Genomic DNA, 18,543 nt, shown 5'->3' with positions numbered 1-18,543 from the left:
GTAAAAAAAAAGTTTTAAATCAACTGGTCCCAGAAAGTTAAACAGATTTGTACATCACTTCTATTAAAAAATCTTAATTCTTCTAGTACTTTTTAGGGGCTGTATACTAAAGAGAAATCCAAAAATGAAATCAATTTCCTCTGATGTCATGACCACAGTGCTCTCTGCTGACCTCTGCTGTCCATTTTAGGAACTGTCCAGAGCAGGAGAAAATCCTCATAGCAAACATATGCTGCTCTGGACAGTTCCTAAAATGGACAGCAGAGGTCAGCAGAGAACACTGTGGTCATGACATCAGAGGAAATGCATTTCTTTTTTATATTTCTCTTTAGTATACAGCCCCTAAAAAGTACTTGAAGGATTAAGATTTTTTAATAAAAGTGATTTACAAATCTGTTTAACTTTCTGTCGTCAGTTGATTTAAAAATAAAAAATAAAAAGTTTTCCATGGGAGTACCCCTTTAAAGAACGTTCCCACACAATGGTTCAAACAACCATTCATACCTTTCCTGATTATTGCTTGGTGTATAAGTGAATAAGTGCTGTTCCCTTAAACAGAACTTATATAGGTTTTATGAATTTAGGATAATCTGTGGAATTTGCAGTCTACCTGCTATTTAGATGTGTTTCCATAGTATTAAGGCTAACACGGTACCAGATATATATATATATATATATATATATATATATATATATATATTTGTTTCTTCTTTTGTCTGTGGTATCACATTCCATATATTTACCTGTTGAAATACCACACTGGACAGCATTTGTAGTGTTTGCTTTTGATAAGTACCGTATATACTCGAGTACAAGCCGAGTTTTTCAGCAGGATTTTTCGTGCTGAAAACGCCCCTCCCCCCCCCCCCCCCTCAGCTTTTACTCGAGTGAACTCTCCGCCTGTCAATCCCTTCCTCAGTGGTCTTCAACCTGCGGACCTCCAGATGTTGCAAAACTACAACTCCCAGCAAGCCCATAAGCTGTCCGGGCATGCTGGGTGTTGTAGTTTTGAAACCTCTGGAGGTCCGCAGGTTGAAGACCACTGCGGCCTCCGTCATCATCCAGACCCCCCCCCTTTTGTTTTGTACTCGCCTCCCCTCGGCGGGACGTTAGGGTGAGCTAGTCTGGGCCATCTATGCTGCAGGGACCGTCCGGTGGGGTTGGTTAGTCGTTGCGGGCTGTCCATTTTCACCATGGGGGGGGCCTCTTCTCCGTGCTTCGGGCCCGGCCCCGGAGTAGTGACGTTGCCTTGACGACGACGCACAGGGACGTTCATGCGCAACGTCCCTGTGCGTCGTCATCAAGACAACGTCACTAGTCTGGGCCCGAAGCGCGGAGAAGAGGCCCCCCCCGGTGAAAATGGACAGCCTGCAACGACTAACCATCCCCACCGGACGGTCCCTGCAGCATAGATGGCCTGGACCATCCCGCCAAGGGGAGGTGAGTACAAAACAAAAGGGGGGGGGAGCTGGATGATGACGAAGGCCGCAGTGGTCTTCAACCAGCGGACCTCCAGAGGTTTCAAAACTACAACTCCCAGCATGCCTAGACAGCCGATGGCTGCCTGGGCATGCTGGGAGTTGTAGTTTTGCAACATCTGGAGGTCCGCAGGTTAAAGACCACTGATGAAGGGATTGACAGGAGGTGATGATGAAGGGGGGGATGATGACGGGGGTCTGGATGATTACATGGGGGGATGATGTAGTTCACATCCTAGGCTTATAGTCGAGTCAATAACTTTTCCTGGGTTTTTGGGGTAAAATTAGGGGCTTATATTCGGGTCGGCTTATACTCGAGTATATACGGTATGTTGGTGAATGTGTTCTCTCCAGCTGAGTATAGTCACTATGATTATTTGTAATCCAAAGCAAATCCATCAGGTCTAGGGAAACCTATAATTCGCAATCTTCAGCCATTATGTAAGTAGCAACAATCCACATAACAACCCCTGAGTTGGCCAAATGTACATGTGTTCTAAATGGGGAGAGGGAAGTAAGCTGCTGCCAGACTTCTCTGGTGAGTGTCTCCTGGAATAACAGAAGGATATGGCTCGAATTTTACCATGCCTGATCCTTATCTCCCCGACATCATCTTGGGCACAGAGTTTAGTGCAGTGCTGGGCAACACTCAACAAGAGTGGTACCAGTAGCTGGTCATTTCTGTATAATAGATTAAATAATAAGATCCTCCAAATACAAGTTCTTCTTTTGGTTATTTGTTTTACCACCTGAAAAGTTTGCTGTTTATTTTTCAGAATGTAATTTAATAGAAGGTGAAGATCATGTGGAGGTGAATGGAGAGATATTCCAGAAACCTTTTGTAGAGAAGCCTGTTAGTGCGGAGGATCATAATGTTTACATCTACTACCCAACATCTGCTGGAGGCGGGAGCCAAAGACTGTTCCGAAAGGTGATCCAATCTCTTCTTTGTGATGTTAAAATGTACCTGCCTGTTGGCCATCACACTATCTAAAACTTTACTTACAACTCTGGTTGTATTTTATCTCTGTAGTTTAGTGTTTTGTATGCTATATTTGGGGGTTATGGGTTACGAATACTGATACATGCACTGGTATTATATGACATTATTGTCTTTACTGCTGCACTGAAATGGAACATGACACCTCATGATGTCACGGTCACGCCCCTCAATGCAAGTCTTTGGGAGGGGGCGTGACGTCCGTCACGCCCCCTCCCATAGACTTACATTGAGGGGGCGTGGCCGTGACATCACGAGGGGCACGGCTGACCCCCGCAGCACGAAAACAGCATTCGGAATATTTACTTCCGAATGCTGGCCAGTGGAGTACCCCTTTAATGTAAGAACAGACTTTAGTTCATACATCGACTACTGAGAAATCACTTGGAGGAAATGATAGGGATAATTTCCTAGATTTGTACCCTGATTTGTGTTATTCCTGCTAAAGATAAGTCACAAAAGATAAATGTTTTATCCTTTACTTACACTTGTGCAAGCTGTGTATACGTCAAGCTTCATATCACTTTATGGCACTGTCTTCTTGCATATTTTATGGTTGCATTGTATCTGGCGGCGGAGCATTTTTTTTCTCTCCACCAATACTAACTCTATTAGTGTACTATTTCTTCTTCCTAGATTGGCAGTCGTAGCAGTGTATATTCTCCAGAAAGCAGTGTGAGGAAGACTGGTGCATATATTTATGAGGAGTTTATGCCAACCGATGGCACCGATGTCAAGGTATTTTATTACTTTTATATTATATTAGTATTTTATAACTATTTTTTTACTGTATATAATTTTTACTTGTATCAATCTGGATGGCAGCTCGGCTTGTCAGACAGCTTAGGTTATGGTGCATTTACTGGGATGAGAAGGCAGCTGGCATGTCATTGCACTGTGTATACAAGCTGTGGCTGGCACTTACTGTTTTCTTTTCGTTCATTGCAGGTTTATACTGTTGGTCCAGACTATGCCCATGCTGAAGCTCGAAAGTCGCCAGCATTGGATGGCAAGGTAGAAAGGGACAGCGAAGGCAAAGAAGTTCGATATCCTGTTATCTTAAATGCCAGAGAGAAACTAATAGCTTGGAAAGTGTGCCTCGCCTTCAAGGTGATTAGTCATTGTGTGAAATGTGCCCTTATCTGTTTATAGGGATATTACATTTATACAGAGAAAGTGCACATCGCTGTCTCAATTAACTATCCAGTTATAATTACATGTAATGTCACTGATGACTTCTGAATGTGTCATAAAGAGAACAGAAACAAGAATTTAAACAAAATCTAGAATGGCCATATCAGTAGGTTATTATGGATTTTATGTTACCAGGCATTTTGAAGGGGCTCTATCATGTTGCAGGCACAACCAGACATATGGACAAGTCACTGTGCTTGAATAAACAGCGAAGGGGCCAGCGAGTGCTGATATCTCTTTGTTTTATCTATTAGGTTGCATGCACACCAAGTTTTTGCTATATGGTTCCTATATATGGTTTCAAGTTAAAAACCGTACGGAACTGTATAGAAAACCGTATGCTTCGACTTAACATTGTAAACCGTATGTCAAATGCATCATCTGGTTTAGTCCATTTGCATCTTATACGGTTTTGTCATTTTTTTTTACCCTTACCCAAAACCTTAGTCTTCCACGTTTTTATGTCCGGGTGAAAAACCGTATTAGGGTACGTTCACACTAGCGGATTTTACGCTGCAGATCGCCGCTGAAGGACCCTCTGTATTCTGCCTTTACATGTGCATGCTCGGAGCGGCAATACGCCGTTTTGAGCAGAAACAGTGCGATGTGCGAGTCGCCCCGCGCATGCGCAGTATACTCGCACATCGCGGCAGCTCTCGGCCTAGCTCATCGAGCAGGGGGAGTGGCCACGATGTGTGCGAGTACACCGTCGCATGCGCGGCGACTCGCACATCACTTCAGTGTGTCAGCAAGTAGTGGTGTATTGCCGCTATGAGCAGGCACATGTGAAGGCAGAATACAGAGGGTCCTTTAGCGGCGGATCCACAGCGAAATACGCTGCGAAAATCCGCTCGTGTGAACGTGCCCTTAAACCGTATAGGTTTTTTTCTAACATGGGAGTCAATGTGAACCGTACAGAACCGTACGTACCATCCGGTTTTCACCATACAGTTTTTGACTTTGTACCTTTTTTTTTCTTGGAATTTCAATCAAACAAGTGAAACTTTATTCAAAATGGAGTGAAAAGTTAAAAACGTATACATTTTTTTTCTTAAAAAACGGATGCAACCGGACATCATTTTTCAAACCGTATATTGTTTTTAACCGTATACGGGTTGAAATTTGTACACATGTTTTGATACAGTTTAGTCAGGTTTTGAGGAATCCCTTTTTCATAAAAACCTGATACGGGAACTGTATTGCAAAACGTGGTGTGCATGTACCCTTAGTAGGGTCCTAAGTGGTTTGACACACAGCAATTACACATTGATGGTCTGTTAAAAGGTTTTTTTCAGTAAAATACAATGAAAAACAATTAAGCTGATGTGAACAAAATGACAAGTACTGACCCATCCAGCAGAGAATATAGCCACACTCCCACTTCATATGGGAAGAATTTTACTTTAAACATAACAAATTCTAACACACATTCTTCTTTCTCCTATCAGGAGATAATGTAATGGACCACAGAGTTAAACATTTATTGAACTGCTGTGAGACATATATTTAAATGTGCAGCTCTGTAAGAATTACGGCCATGGGGCACTGCTTCTGTGCTTCTTGTTGTCTGTGTTCAGCATCTGCAACGTGTGAGTGCACCCTCAAAATTGATACAAGCTCGTACATCATCTGCCTCTTTCTGAATTCAGACCCAATTGACTTATTAGCTATTAGCTCAGTATTTCCCAACCAGGGTGCCTCCAGCTGTTGCAAAACTACAACTCCGAGCATGCCCGGACAGCCTTTATGTTTCTTGTCAAACTACAAAACAATTCATTTGGGTATGTTTTTTACCTTTGAGGTTTGGCCATGTAGGCCCTATAATTTATCCTATAGATTAACTGCATGTGTTACTTGTAAATAAGAATCAATATGCATCAGCACCAGAAGTACGAGTGCACCACATTCACTAGGTAGGTAGACAGAGGAACAAAGTTACTTGGATTATTGATGGGCATTTTCTTTCTTTATTGACTCTTCACAGCAAACTGTATGTGGCTTTGATTTGCTACGTGCAAATGGCCAGTCTTATGTGTGCGATGTCAATGGATTCAGCTTTGTGAAGAACTCAATGAAGTATTATGATGATTGTGCCAAGATTCTTGGGTAAGATTGTGAATATATGTGACTGATTCACGTTTGACATTATAATTTGTTATTTTAACAACTTTCAAAGTCTGCATGCAGATTTCCAGGGTTAGTATTCTGACTTAACTGATTTAACATGGTTGACAAGAAACCATCAAGTCTGACCTACAACCCTTCCGTCTTGATATAGAGGAAGGTAAACACCCCCATTAGGCAGATGCCAATTGACCTATACTTGGGGAAAAATTCCGCTAAATACAGGAAACCTAAATTATTGGATCAATGTCCCATCTCCAAACATTTAGTACCATCATTTTAAAGAAAGAAATCCAAGCCCCTCTTGAATGTATTTAGTGAATCAGCCATCACAACATTGGAGCTTCCTTAGAGGTCTGGGCTAGAGATGAGCGAACTTACAGTAAATTCGATTCCTCACGAACTTCTCGGCTCGGCAATTGATGACTTATCCTGCGTAAATTAGTTCAGCTTTCAGGTGCTCCGGTGGGCTGGAAAAGGTGGATACATTCCTAGGAAAGAGTCTCCTAGGACTGTATCCACCATTTCCAGCCCACCGGAGCACCTGAAAGCTGAACTAATTAATGCAGGAAAAGTCATCAACTGCCGAGCCGAGAAGTTCGTGACGAATCGAATTTACTGTAAGTTCGCTCATCTCTAGTCTGGGCTAATGAGCCATTATTCCAGACCTCTGAGGAAGCTCTACAGAGCAAAACATGGGGGGGGGGGGGGGGGGGCTAGTTGAGTTGGTGTTTTAAAATGATTTCTTCTAGAGGGTTCCTGGTGCACTGCAGGCACCAGCTCTTGTTGTTCTAATATCCAGTATAGCACCAGGATTTACATACTTTGCACTGGTCATAGGTGCTATCACACTTGCTCCTATATATTTTATGTAAATGTTATTTCTCTGCATGTCACTAATACTTGATACTAAATAAATGAAGATGTTTTGAATATTTTGTTTCCAATTGTTTTTTCATTCACATATCATTAATAAGGTTGAGCGAACTAACAGTTAATTGGTTTGTAACGAACCTCGCAGCTCAGCCATTGATAACTTTAGTCTGCATACATTAGTTCAGCTTTCCAAGTGCTCTGGTTGCCTTGAAAAGTCAGGGATGACTTAGGTGTTTTAGGTCTCCTAGGACTGTATCCACCTTTTCCATACAACCGGAGCACTTATGCTGACCTAAAGTTATGAAGAGTCGAGCTGCGAGGTTTGTTATGAACCAATTTATTGTAAGTTTGGTCAACTCTGATCGTTAACATGTCCATCGATTTCCATAATTCCATGATATTTTCTTCATGGTGTTGCAACAGCAATGTTTAGGAGTGTGTTTGTGTCTTCGTTGAGGGGTGGCAATAATGGTAACACAATGGTCAAATATTTAAAGTAAATGTCTCACATGCTTTCTCTACCCCCTCCCTCTCTTTCTCGCTCTCTATCTATCCAATATGTTTTTGTTGTCATTTCGCCTTGATTTCAGGAATATCATCATGCGTGAGCTGGCTCCTCAGTTTCAGATTCCCTGGTCAATACCATTGGAAGCAGAGGATATACCTATAGTTCCTACAACATCTGGGACAATGTAAGCATTAACTGAGTCCTTTTATGTGTTTTGCTCATTGTGCCAAGACATTGTTGTCTCATCTATAGCAACTGGTTATTAGGAACAGATGGAGACTGGGCATATCAGTAATGTTCTTTGGCTTTTATTGTATTATAGGACAGTTCCTACTTCTCTGTACAAATGCAAATTTTAGATTATATTTGTTTTTATTTCCATGAATGGCTTTCGGTGAAATTTCTCTTATGAATTATAGATATGTTATGCACATAATGGATTTATTCAGTAACGTGCAGTGCATTGTATTATCCATTACATTTTCAAGCACGTAGCATGGGGGCTGTATGGCAGTAGACAAAGTTATCCTTGCGCCAATGGGCCATGAGCTGTCAGGTGCCATATTTATGGAGCTAGAATTCCAAAGAAGCAAAGCTTTTAGGGGAGAAAAACTCTCTAGCTGTGTGGTGTAATGGAGCATGCCACAATTCTTTCATATGCTTCCATATAAAAGCTTGTAAATATGGCTAACAATAATGGAAGACCCAGTGCACTCCAATAGCCATCCCTAAAATGCATATGATATTGCACAGTGTATACCTTTACTAATGTCACATTCTCTTTCCTGCACAATATAGTGACTACTAATAATTATAGGCAGCAGAGGAGCTAGGGCGAGCTAGGGTAGCCAGCAAACCTTTTTCTCCTTGTGTTGTTAAAGCGTGGCTTGTCTGACTTTCTTTTTCTTTATAATATGGCAAAATAACATCTTTAAAATAAAATTCACAAATTAGAATGTTTTTCCGTGGTTATATTCAACAAATTTTACCTTTTAAGGATGGAGCTCCGATGTGTAATTGCAGTAATAAGACACGGTGATCGGACACCAAAACAGAAGATGAAAATGGAAGTGAGACATCAAAGGTAAGTCATTTCTGGTGACTACTTGAGTGACTAGCTTACTTAGAGGAAGAAATGTATCAACAATTTACATTGCTACAAACTGAATGCCAACCAATATAGGAAGTTGCGCGTTTCGGTTGGTTAGACCAACCTTATTCATACTAGTCAGTATTACTGAGGTTGGCCTAAACAACCAAGAAGTATAATTTCCTGTCCGTTCACCTGTCCTGATGTGATTTTATTTGACTATATAAAGAAATAAGCTTTTATGCATGAGCAGCTGCGCTGGACTTTCTTGCTTCAGTAGGCGAGTTTCCACACCAGTCCTTGCTGCGACAAGGCTACAAAATTGGGTGTTCTGACTTGGACTGTCGATCTCTAGAATTAAAAGCTGGGTCATCCAAAAACAAAACATATCAAAAGTTTTGATCGATTGGGGTCTGCTTATCTCTTCCTTTTTTTTCTTCTTAAAATAATCAGTCAGGCTCTGAAGACCCAGACCCCAATCAATCAAAACTTTTGGCATGTCCATGTGACATATAGCACCCACACACAAAAAAAAATGTAAATGTACAACGCTGCAGGGAGTAACTTCACACACAGTGCCGTACATTTACTGCGTGGCTATGAAGTGCGTGCAGTGCTTCCTCCATAGCATGTTATAGTACAATCAAAGGTGTCCTTGCAAAGTATAATTGGTGGCGCTGAAAACAAGCCCTCATAGGTATGCCTTTTAGAACATGAGGAGGAAAAATGAAATGGGGTGTGTCTTTAAGGGGTTAGGAGCACGTTCGGAGTGCTTTTTTTTTTTTTTTTTTTTAAGCAGCAAGACCTGTCTTCAGGTTGTGTATACTATTCCGACTTTGCTCCATTCTTTTCAATGGTACTAAGCTGCAATACCACACACAACCTGAGGACAGATGTGGTGCTGTTTTTAGAAGAAATCACCTCTGTTTTTCTAATCCGATACCATTTTTTTATTGCATTTTTTTTTCTGCCTCTATCATGGGAACTTCTATATCCACTTTTGCTTCTTTATTCAAGGTTCTTTGATCTTTTTGAGAAATGCTACGGCTACAAGACTGGAAAATTAAAACTAAAGAAGCCAAAGCAGTTACAGGCAAGTGATAATCCTGGAATGTCCAAGCCAAGGGATTTTCTTTGCCCTTGATGGGACAAAATAATGTCATCTGCTGAAATATTGTTTCTGGTGAGACTGACCCTTCATAAGTTATTTTCGTGTTTATTGAACAGGAAGTATTGGATATCGCAAGACAACTTCTTGTGGAACTTGACCAAAACAATGACTCTGAAATTGAAGAAAGTAAAGCAAAGCTGGAGCAGCTTAAAACAGTGTTAGAAATGTAAGTACTATACTGATACAATGCTAAAAGTAGGACATACAGTATGTGTGTGATAACTGGATTTGCTTTTACATGGAGTCCTATTAGTTGTGTTTAATAAGTGCAGTGTTTCCCAACCAGTGTGCCTCCAGCTGTTGCAAAACTAAATTCACAGCATACCCAGACAGATTATCAGAATTAGGGTTATTTAGTTTAGAAAAAAGAAGGCTTAGGGGAGACCTAATAACTATGTATAAATATATCAGGGGACAGTACAGAGATCTCTCCCATGATCTATTTATACCCAGGACTGTATCTATAACAAGGGGGCATCCTCTACGTGTAGAAGAAAGAAGGTCTCTACACCAGCACAGACGGGGGTTCTTTACTGTAAGAGCAGTGAGACTGTGGAATTCTCTGTCTGAGGAGGTGTTCATGGTGAACTCTGTAAAAGAATTCAAAAGGGGCCTGGATGCATTTTTGGAGAATAATAACATTACAAGTTATTGATACTAGATTTATAGGGACAGAAAGTTGATCGAGGGATTTATTCTGATTGCTATATTGGAGTGGGAAGGAATATTTACCTCTAGTATGAGGGTTTTTTGCCTTCCTCTGGATCAACTCAGTAGGGACTCATTAGGGATATAGGTTGAACTCGATGGACTCTGGTCTTTTCTCCGTCGTTCTTCATTGGGGGAACCTATACTGATAGGTATATGCTCTTGCCACTAGGAGGCGCTGACACTAGGAAAAAAGTCGACTCCTCCCTGGCAGGATATACCCACCCACTGGAAGTGAGATAATCATTTTTAGCTAGTCTCAGTAGGAGTCAAGACAGGTCTTTTTTAAATTATTTTCTAGTAAGGGCTGTTTAGTTAGGTTTTTATCTCCCTTTTGTTTCACTTTTTCAGGTGGGTGTTCAGGAGCATGGCGCTACCTTTTCCCCCCATATGCGACAAAGAGGCACAGACATAGAGTATATACTGTTAACCCCTTCTCGCCAACAACCAGCGCCTGGAGGTTGTAACCTGGGTCCGGGTCCCCCACTGCCCCTGCATGCCCTGCTGTCTTAGCCTAGTATGATGCAGTGTGGCCATAAGCTGGTTGAAGACTTCAGGGTGAGTATAAGATGATGGAGCTGTGGGTATGTACTACAACCCCCTTCCCCCTCTCCCTCCCTTTTGCTCTTCAAGGAGTCCCCTTTCTCTCATGTACCCAGCTCCTCAGCCGCCATTCCATGTGGTTGTGCTGGGCCGGACCCCTCATGGCCTACGACGCCATTCTGGCGGGGTCAGTCCGGTGGGACTGCCCTCCCACCTCTTTGGGTCCACCAGGTACTCTTATCTTGCAGCCAGGCACACTGCCCTGGCCGCATTTCCTTTTCATTTGGCTGGAGAATCATTACTGCTGCCCCAGTGTCAGTCCACTGCTGTGTGGGGTGGCGTCCTCAGGGCGGGCGCTCCAGCCCACTGTCTGTTAGCCAGATAGTAGTCTGCGTGGTTTCCTCTGCTGCCTGTCCCTCACCAAACAGGTCCTTGGTAATGATACCAACCTGACTTTCGTCTTCTGAATCCCCAGCACCGCCAGGTTGCCCATTAGTTTGGCCACACTCCTGTACCTCACTCCCCTTGTGTGTTAGGGAATCCTATACCAGTCAGCCAGATGGTTGTCTACATGGTTTACTACTATGTGGGGTCACCTACCATATACTTCCCACGCCGTGGATCGAAGTTATGGTAACTCACTACCAAGATGTAGCCCCGAGTGATACAATGCACCACATACTAGGTCGCGGGGGTTCCTCCTTTACCATGTCCCTCACTACCTGCCTTCCGCTCTCGGCTGAAGGCTAGTAACCCTTTTTCGGTGTGTGTGATTCTGAATGCAGGAACCGGGGTGGCCATGGTCCCTATGCCAGATAGCCAGTCTGTGTCTGCATGGTTTTCTAATCTACCAGGTAACCTCCCCCATTCTTGCTTCTCCTGTAGCTGCTGTCCAGACACTCCTTTTCCCTGTGCAACAGCAGTCCTGGTGTGTGGCACCATTAGGAGATGGGGTGTGGGCATTTTCTACAGGTTCCATGATCGTTCACACCAACAGCTGCACTCTGTTCCCCCTTCTCAGGGTGCCCCATTGGTCTCATAGGAGCATGGTTGGGACACACCTTTGGGTGCTGAGCCTGTCTTCCATATTGTCGGACTTTTGGATGTCTGCAGCTTCTTTCTTGTCTGCAGCCTTGATAACCCACTACTATGTAGAGCCCACCTTCCCTTCTTTTTGGTGGGGTGTGCCTCTGGCCTTCCTGTGATCTTATTTCTACAGTTCTTCGGCTGTTGAGCACCTCTGTTCTGGCATGGGGACTGAGGGAGCAATGCCGTCAGTTCAGCCCTCCCCTCTGCCTCCAGGTATCTTTCCTGGTTTCCTATAGAAGGGTGGCTCCAGCACCTGCTCTGCTGCCTTAGACAACAACAAGGATGGCTCTGTTATCACCCATCTGGTTAAGGGTTTCACCAAGTTGGGGTGTTCCTCCCAACATTTTGGTTGCTGTGTGTGTGCTTCTTACTTGCATTTGTAGTCACGTCTTTTGTATCTTTCGTCCAGCACCAGTGTCCAGAATTCTGATCTCTCCGGGGACACGTATTGGCTCCTCCATTTCTCGATATGTTGTTGCAAGGTTCCTGGGGGCTACGTCCACTCAGTACTTTGTCCCGTTGCCTTTGGGTGACATTTCCCTTCTCCTATAGTGCCTGGAGCCCTTTAACTATCCCCCTCCCACAGGGGTGACGGAGATCAGGGAGCTTGGCATGGTCGGTGCCTCAGTTTCTCGCGTCCACCCTTTGTTTTCCCCTCCACTATATAGGTGGGGTACCTGGTTGGGCCCTTGTTCTCTTTGCTGAGAGCAATCAGCAAGGCTGCACACTTGCAGCCTGGCTCTCTTCCTGTTTCTTGGTTCTCTACTGCTGCTCAGGCAGACTTGGAATTCTCCTACATTGGACAGGGATGTGGAATTCCTTTCACCCGACGCCGGGCTGTTGAATTTTTCCGGCCCTTAGTCCTGCTTCGGGCAAGCAGGGCTGGACCTGACAAGCGTGGCGGTGCCCAGCAGTCTGTATGGAGTGGGCTCCGGACTCGTGCCCGCTCCATACTCTGCAGCCCCCAGCTGTTTTCCTTAGCTGGGGGCCGCCACTAATAGCCAGCATGCGGAGATCGCCATGGCTGGCTATTAACCCTTTAGATCGCCGCTGTCTAAGCTGACTGCAGCGTCATTTTTGTTCCCAGCCGGACTAGCCCTCTGTCTGGTTCTGTGTTCCTTGTAGTTGATTTCCTGCCTTCTCCCGGGATGTTTCCGGCTCATCTGGCTGCCTAGTCGACCTTTTCTTGTCTCTCTATATGGCCTGTGGGTCTAGAGTCTCTTCATAGGACAGTCTCTTCCTTTTGGTGTCCTAGTCCATCTACATGGCCGAGGGTTCTTCAGGGAGCTCAGTTTGTGGGCCTCGGTTGTCTCTGCCCAGGATCTCGTCCGCAGGCCTTACGGTCAAGTGGGTTCGGTCTCTGGACTGATTCCCTTGCTCTAGTGGTTGAGATTTTTTTTTTTTGATCACTGTAAAATCTCTTTCTCGTAACCTTCATTGGGGGACACAGCACCCACCCATTCTCCGGGATTCTTTTCTAGGGTCCTTCGGACATGTTTCTTTTTTGGCTTCTCCTACTGCTATGTTACAAAACTGATTATCTCACTTCCAGTGGACGGGTATATACTGCCAGGGAGGAGCCGACTTTTTTTTTTCCTAGTGTTAGCGCTTCCTAGTGGCAAGAGCATATTCCCATCAGTATGAATGAAGGCTACGAGAAAGATTTTACAGTGAGAACAAAAAAATCTCCTGTGTGGGATATGAAAAGGCAGCACTTAGTAAATCCTTAAATTCTTTTGATGAAGGCTTGGTTCAGGGGGGGGGCTTCCGCAGCTGAAATTCCACCGGCCATCTATGGGGACCAGCAATGTCTGCACAGTCCTATTGCCGACTGTTTCAGACAGTGCCGACCGCCCTTGGAATTCCTCAGTCTAAACGTAGCCTTAGGTTGTATTCACACGTACAGTATCCTGCGCATATTTGCACATGATTTGAAGCTGCAGATCTATTTAAACTAAAAGACTGAACAGAATCAAATCTGCATCTTTAAATCCTGTGCATCAAATATGTATAGTATACTGTATGTGTGAATACACATTTAAGGAGTTTCATGCATCTAGCTTTAGCATATGGAAGTAATAGAGAAAGTTCTCTTTAGGGGGCGTGGCCTGGCTGCCGAATGAGATGGCCGCACTGTAGTTGAGCTCCGCTTGTTATAGCCCAACCAAGCGACTACAAAGCAATACCCAGAGTCTTCCTGCTACACAGAGGTGTAGGAAAGCCTGCTCACTATGCCGGCGCGCAGAAAGAAAGGAGGCGGACATGCAGCGTTGAAGAAATTCTAGTTCACCCAGCGGCGGCCCGCTGCACAAGATGGCGCCGAGACAGAACGGGGCCCTGAGCACCGTTCACCACCGGCAGCACGCTCCTCACATGTCACCCACAGGAGATCCTCTTCGGACCCTGAGCGCTCCAGTCCTCTCCCCAGATATGCTACCGAACAAGGGAGCTCGGCACCAGCATCTCCATGTGCCTCACAACGCAGCAGTCTCCAGGTATAGTCAGACGCCCCTTCCCCCAGGCCTTTCTCCATCTCGGAGCACAGGGGAACTCCTCCACATAGTCCTGTGGCGCAGCAACAGCAGCTCAACCCACTACAACCTGCATATCCACCTCATGCTGTGTGTGGATCTGACATTGAAGCCTCTGATGAAGAGGATGACCTGCAGTTAATCTCTGTGTCCAATATAGTATTGACTGACACACAAATGAAGCATATGCTTCTTACTCTGCAAAAATCCTTTAAAAGGGACATGTCCATCATGATTAACCCCTTACGCTCTGCTGTGGAGGAGTTAGGATCTAGAGTGGACCATATTGAGACAAAAGTTGGGGAGTTTGCTGCCTCCCACAATGAAGTTATTGACTCCCAAAACGCTGTGGAAGATGACATTGCCGCGCTGAAAGCAAAAGTCGCCGATTTAGAGGACCGTAGTAGATGTAACAACATCAAACTTCGTGGAATTCCAGAAAATATGGGACCGGCGGACATTCCAGCCTTTGTCCATTCCCTTATCCAAGCTGCTTTGCCTACATGCACGCCTCAAGAGCTGGAAATCGATAGGGCGCACCGTGTACCCCGTCCTAAACATCTGGATGAAACGGTCCCGAGGGATGTCCTAGCAAGGTTACACTTCTACACTGTGAAAGAAAAATTGATGACACCTTAACTTAGCATCACATTGCTATCTTTACTGACCTCTCTGCGGCCACTTTACAGCTCCGACGGAATCTACAACCTGTTACCTCTGCGCTTAGATCTGTGAAGATTCAATACCGCTGGGGTTTTCCGGTGCACCTTCTCATCCGACATGAAGGTGACATTCACGTGGTCCGCTCACCTAAAGAAGGAGAAGCTCTTTTAAAGGAATGGAACTTGACCCCAGAACCGGACAAGCGTCCACAACGCTCCCCACCATGTAAAATATGTGAGGACTGGTCTACCATCCGCTGACTCTGGTCTTGTTGACTTTTCATATACAGTAGGGCTAACTGGCTGCCCAGCCTCAGTCTGGCTTCGGCATGGACATTATCCCCCACCCAGAAGTTGGGCCCCGGCCTACCTTTGACATATCCTTTACCGGTTTAATGCTTTATTGGTCTGCACTGTTCTATGTGTTTTTCTTTTGTTTTGGGAAATATTGCAGTAACCTTTTGCTCTTAGGTCATTGTCCACTTACACGTGACCCGGACGTGCTGGCTGGGAGGCGTCTGTGGGTCATCCCGTATGTCCTACTATTAGTTACTCGTATGCTTTTTTTTACTACTTTATGGTTATTAAGCTAATCAGTACAAATGTAAATGGTCTCAATAGCCCTTATAAACGTACTCAGTTGTGGGGGGAGGCTATAACACTAAAAACTGATGTGCTGAGTGCTCAGGAAACACACCTTTTAAAAAAAGACGCCTTTAGATTAAAACATCCAACTTTTCCTCATATTTTCCATTCACACCATAAAACTAAATCCAGAGGAGTGATGATAGCAATTAGGAACACGGTAGCTTTTAGCTTGGTGGACCAAGTTAGTGACCCCCCAGGGGAGATATCTTATTCTTTCTTGTACTATTAATAATCTACCATACACTTTAGTGACGTTATACGCTCCAAACTTGGGTAAACACCGCTTTCTCCGCAGTGTTCTGAAGTTGATTCAAAGTAAAAGAAGCGGTCCACTGGTGCTCTGTGGAGATTTCAATCTGGTGGTTGACCCAAGTGTGGACTCCACGTCCTCAGCTCGTATTTCACACCCTTCCTTGGCTCATATTTTATGGTCTGAGGAACTGTATGATACATGGCGCATCCAACACCCCACTGAAAGAGAGTATACCCACCACTCTTTGACACATAATACGCACTCCCGTCTGGACATGTTCCTGGTGGAACGCTCACTACTTCCTAAACTAATAACCTCTACTATTGAAATGATAACGTGGTCTGACCATGTGGCCATATCTCTGTCCTTAGCGGAAAACGCTCAGCTCCCCTACTTATCTTTGGAGAGCGAGCCCGTTTCTGATGTCACACCCGGAGCATGTCCAGCGGTTGCAAAAAGACCTCATAGATTTTTTCATAACTAACACTTCCACGGATGTAGACGCCTTTACCATATGGAATTGTCATAAAGCTTACATCAGAGGTTTATTTTATTAAATACGAATCCATTAGTAAGAAAAAGAGGGAAGCTTCATGATACCTTAAATAAACTTAGGGATCTAGAAGCACAAAACAGGTCTTGTCCAACCCCTGACCTAGCGACACAATTGATTCCTCTGCAGCACGACCTCAAGAGTCTCCTCCTTTTTCAGTATGAAAAAAACCTCAGGAGAACCAAAGCACAATATTATTCCCAAAACGATAAAGCAGGGAAGCTATTGGCTTCCTGACTGAAGTCATGGCACTCTCGCTCACGTATTGCCCACCTTATCCACCCTCACACTGGCACACCCTTATATACACCTGACAAAATAGCTGAGGGTTTTCAGGCGTTCTATTCCTCCTTATATAACCTAAACGACACATCTCCTGCTCATCCCTCACTAGATGACTCTATTCAATCTTTCCTCTCTAGTCTCAACTTTCCGAAGCTCACTAACAAACAATTGGAATCTCTCAATTAACCTATCTCTCTACCTGAAGTAGTGAAAATACGGTTTTGTTGGTCTTTACTACAAGACCTTCTGTGACATATTATCCCCACACATTAGGAACTTTTGTGAAGCAGCTTTTTCCAAGGGAGCCTTCCCAAAAGAAAACTTACAGGCGCTAATAGCGACCCTCCCTAATCCCGGCAAGTCTCCCGATCTCCCCCAACATTATAGGCCAATCTCACTTCTTAATCAGGACAGGAAAATCTTCGCCAAAGTGATAGCCTCTAGAATAGCGTTGGTTTTGCCCTCCTTAATTAACGCAGACCAGTCAGGGTTTGTACCAGACCGACAGGTGTCCGATAACACTAGACGCCTGCTGAACATTTTTCACCACATTGAGCAAACACGCACCCCTGCCTTGGTCCTCGCACTCAACGCTGAGAAAGCTTTTGATCGGCTACACTGGTCATATGCCTTTCAGGTATTGCAATATTGCGCGCCATCACCTCGCTCTACGCTGGCCCTTCAGACAGAATTTTCGCCAATGGAGCGCTTTCTGAGCCTCTGAATTTCACAAATTGCACCAGGCAGGGGTGCCCACTCTCCCCCCTTATTTTCATTTTCTGCTTGGAACCCCTTGCACATGCTCTCCATGCTCACACAGGGATTAAGGGAGTCTCCATTGGGAACAGACAACACCTTATATCATTGTGTGCGGATGATATCATCCTTACTCTCACTCAGCCCATACTCTCTGCCCCCTTGGTGTTGGAGGCGATTCAACAATTTGGGTTATCATATTACCACCTTAACTCCTCTAAGACAAAGGCACTGCCTATGTTCATAGACGGACAGGACTTGCAGTCTCTTAAAAGTACTTACCCATTTGATTGGCGTACCTCGGATATAGTATATTTGGGTATAAAATTAGCTTTGCCTCATAAACTTCTATACCAACCTAACTATGAACCGTTCCTAAAGACTGTTGAGGTAGAATTTAATAGACTAGCACTACATCATGGGTAGGAAGGGTGGCTACGTTTAAAATGTTTTTATTACCCAAATTTTTGTATCTGTCTAGAACCTTGCCGATTGCCGTCCCCAACACCTTCTTCTCAGCAGCTCAAGCGAGCTTATCTAAGTTTGTATGGCAAGCAAAAAAAACAAGAATAGCAAGCTCAATTTTACATAAGGCGAGGGAAGCTGGAGGGCTGGGACAGCCGCGTATTTATGGTTACTACATAGCCACGTTGCTCTGCGCAGCTGGAGGAGGGGGTTATGGACACTCCATGGGTTCATATTGAAAACACATGCATGTCCCCTTAACGGATCTCAGACGTTCTATGGCACCCCTTCTGGGAACACACCTCTCCGGTACCTCTAACCAACCCCATAGTCAAAACATCCTACAATATATGGTCCCGCTATCTTACAACAATCAACTCTGATACTGTTGCATTTGCAACTTCCCTCCCACTTACCTTTATTCAGGCTTCCATACCCCAACTAGATCTATCGACTTGGTACATTCATGGCATCTCTCATCTATGACACTTATACGACTCAGATAGCTTACTGACTTTCCAAGAAATACAAACCAAATATCAAGTACACAAACGGGACTTCTACATGTATCTACAGATTAGACATTTCCTCAACGCCCTGACTCCTTCG

The 18,543-nt window shown here is 44.3% G+C and overlaps 1 protein-coding gene across 10 annotated transcripts in view; it reads left to right on the top strand.

Moving 5' to 3' along the window:
• Window positions 1-18,543, top strand: part of PPIP5K2 (diphosphoinositol pentakisphosphate kinase 2) — a 117,544-nt gene that overhangs the window by 48,185 nt on the left and 50,816 nt on the right. For all 10 annotated transcript variants that reach the window (XM_056537516.1, XM_056537522.1, XM_056537519.1 and 7 more), the window contains exons 6-13: window positions 2,255-2,409; window positions 3,115-3,216; window positions 3,427-3,588; window positions 5,657-5,778; window positions 7,263-7,364; window positions 8,178-8,264; window positions 9,288-9,363; window positions 9,498-9,607. In XM_056537516.1, the coding sequence (XP_056393491.1) occupies window positions 2,255-2,409; window positions 3,115-3,216; window positions 3,427-3,588; window positions 5,657-5,778; window positions 7,263-7,364; window positions 8,178-8,264; window positions 9,288-9,363; window positions 9,498-9,607 (916 nt within the window). The remainder of the gene's footprint in view (window positions 1-2,254; window positions 2,410-3,114; window positions 3,217-3,426; window positions 3,589-5,656; window positions 5,779-7,262; window positions 7,365-8,177; window positions 8,265-9,287; window positions 9,364-9,497; window positions 9,608-18,543) is intronic.

The sequence above is a fragment of the Hyla sarda genome, chromosome 1, assembly GCF_029499605.1.
Source record: "Hyla sarda isolate aHylSar1 chromosome 1, aHylSar1.hap1, whole genome shotgun sequence".
In the NCBI taxonomy this organism is placed as follows: Eukaryota; Metazoa; Chordata; class Amphibia; order Anura; family Hylidae; genus Hyla; species Hyla sarda.
This window is presented reverse-complemented; position numbering and strand designations above follow the sequence as displayed.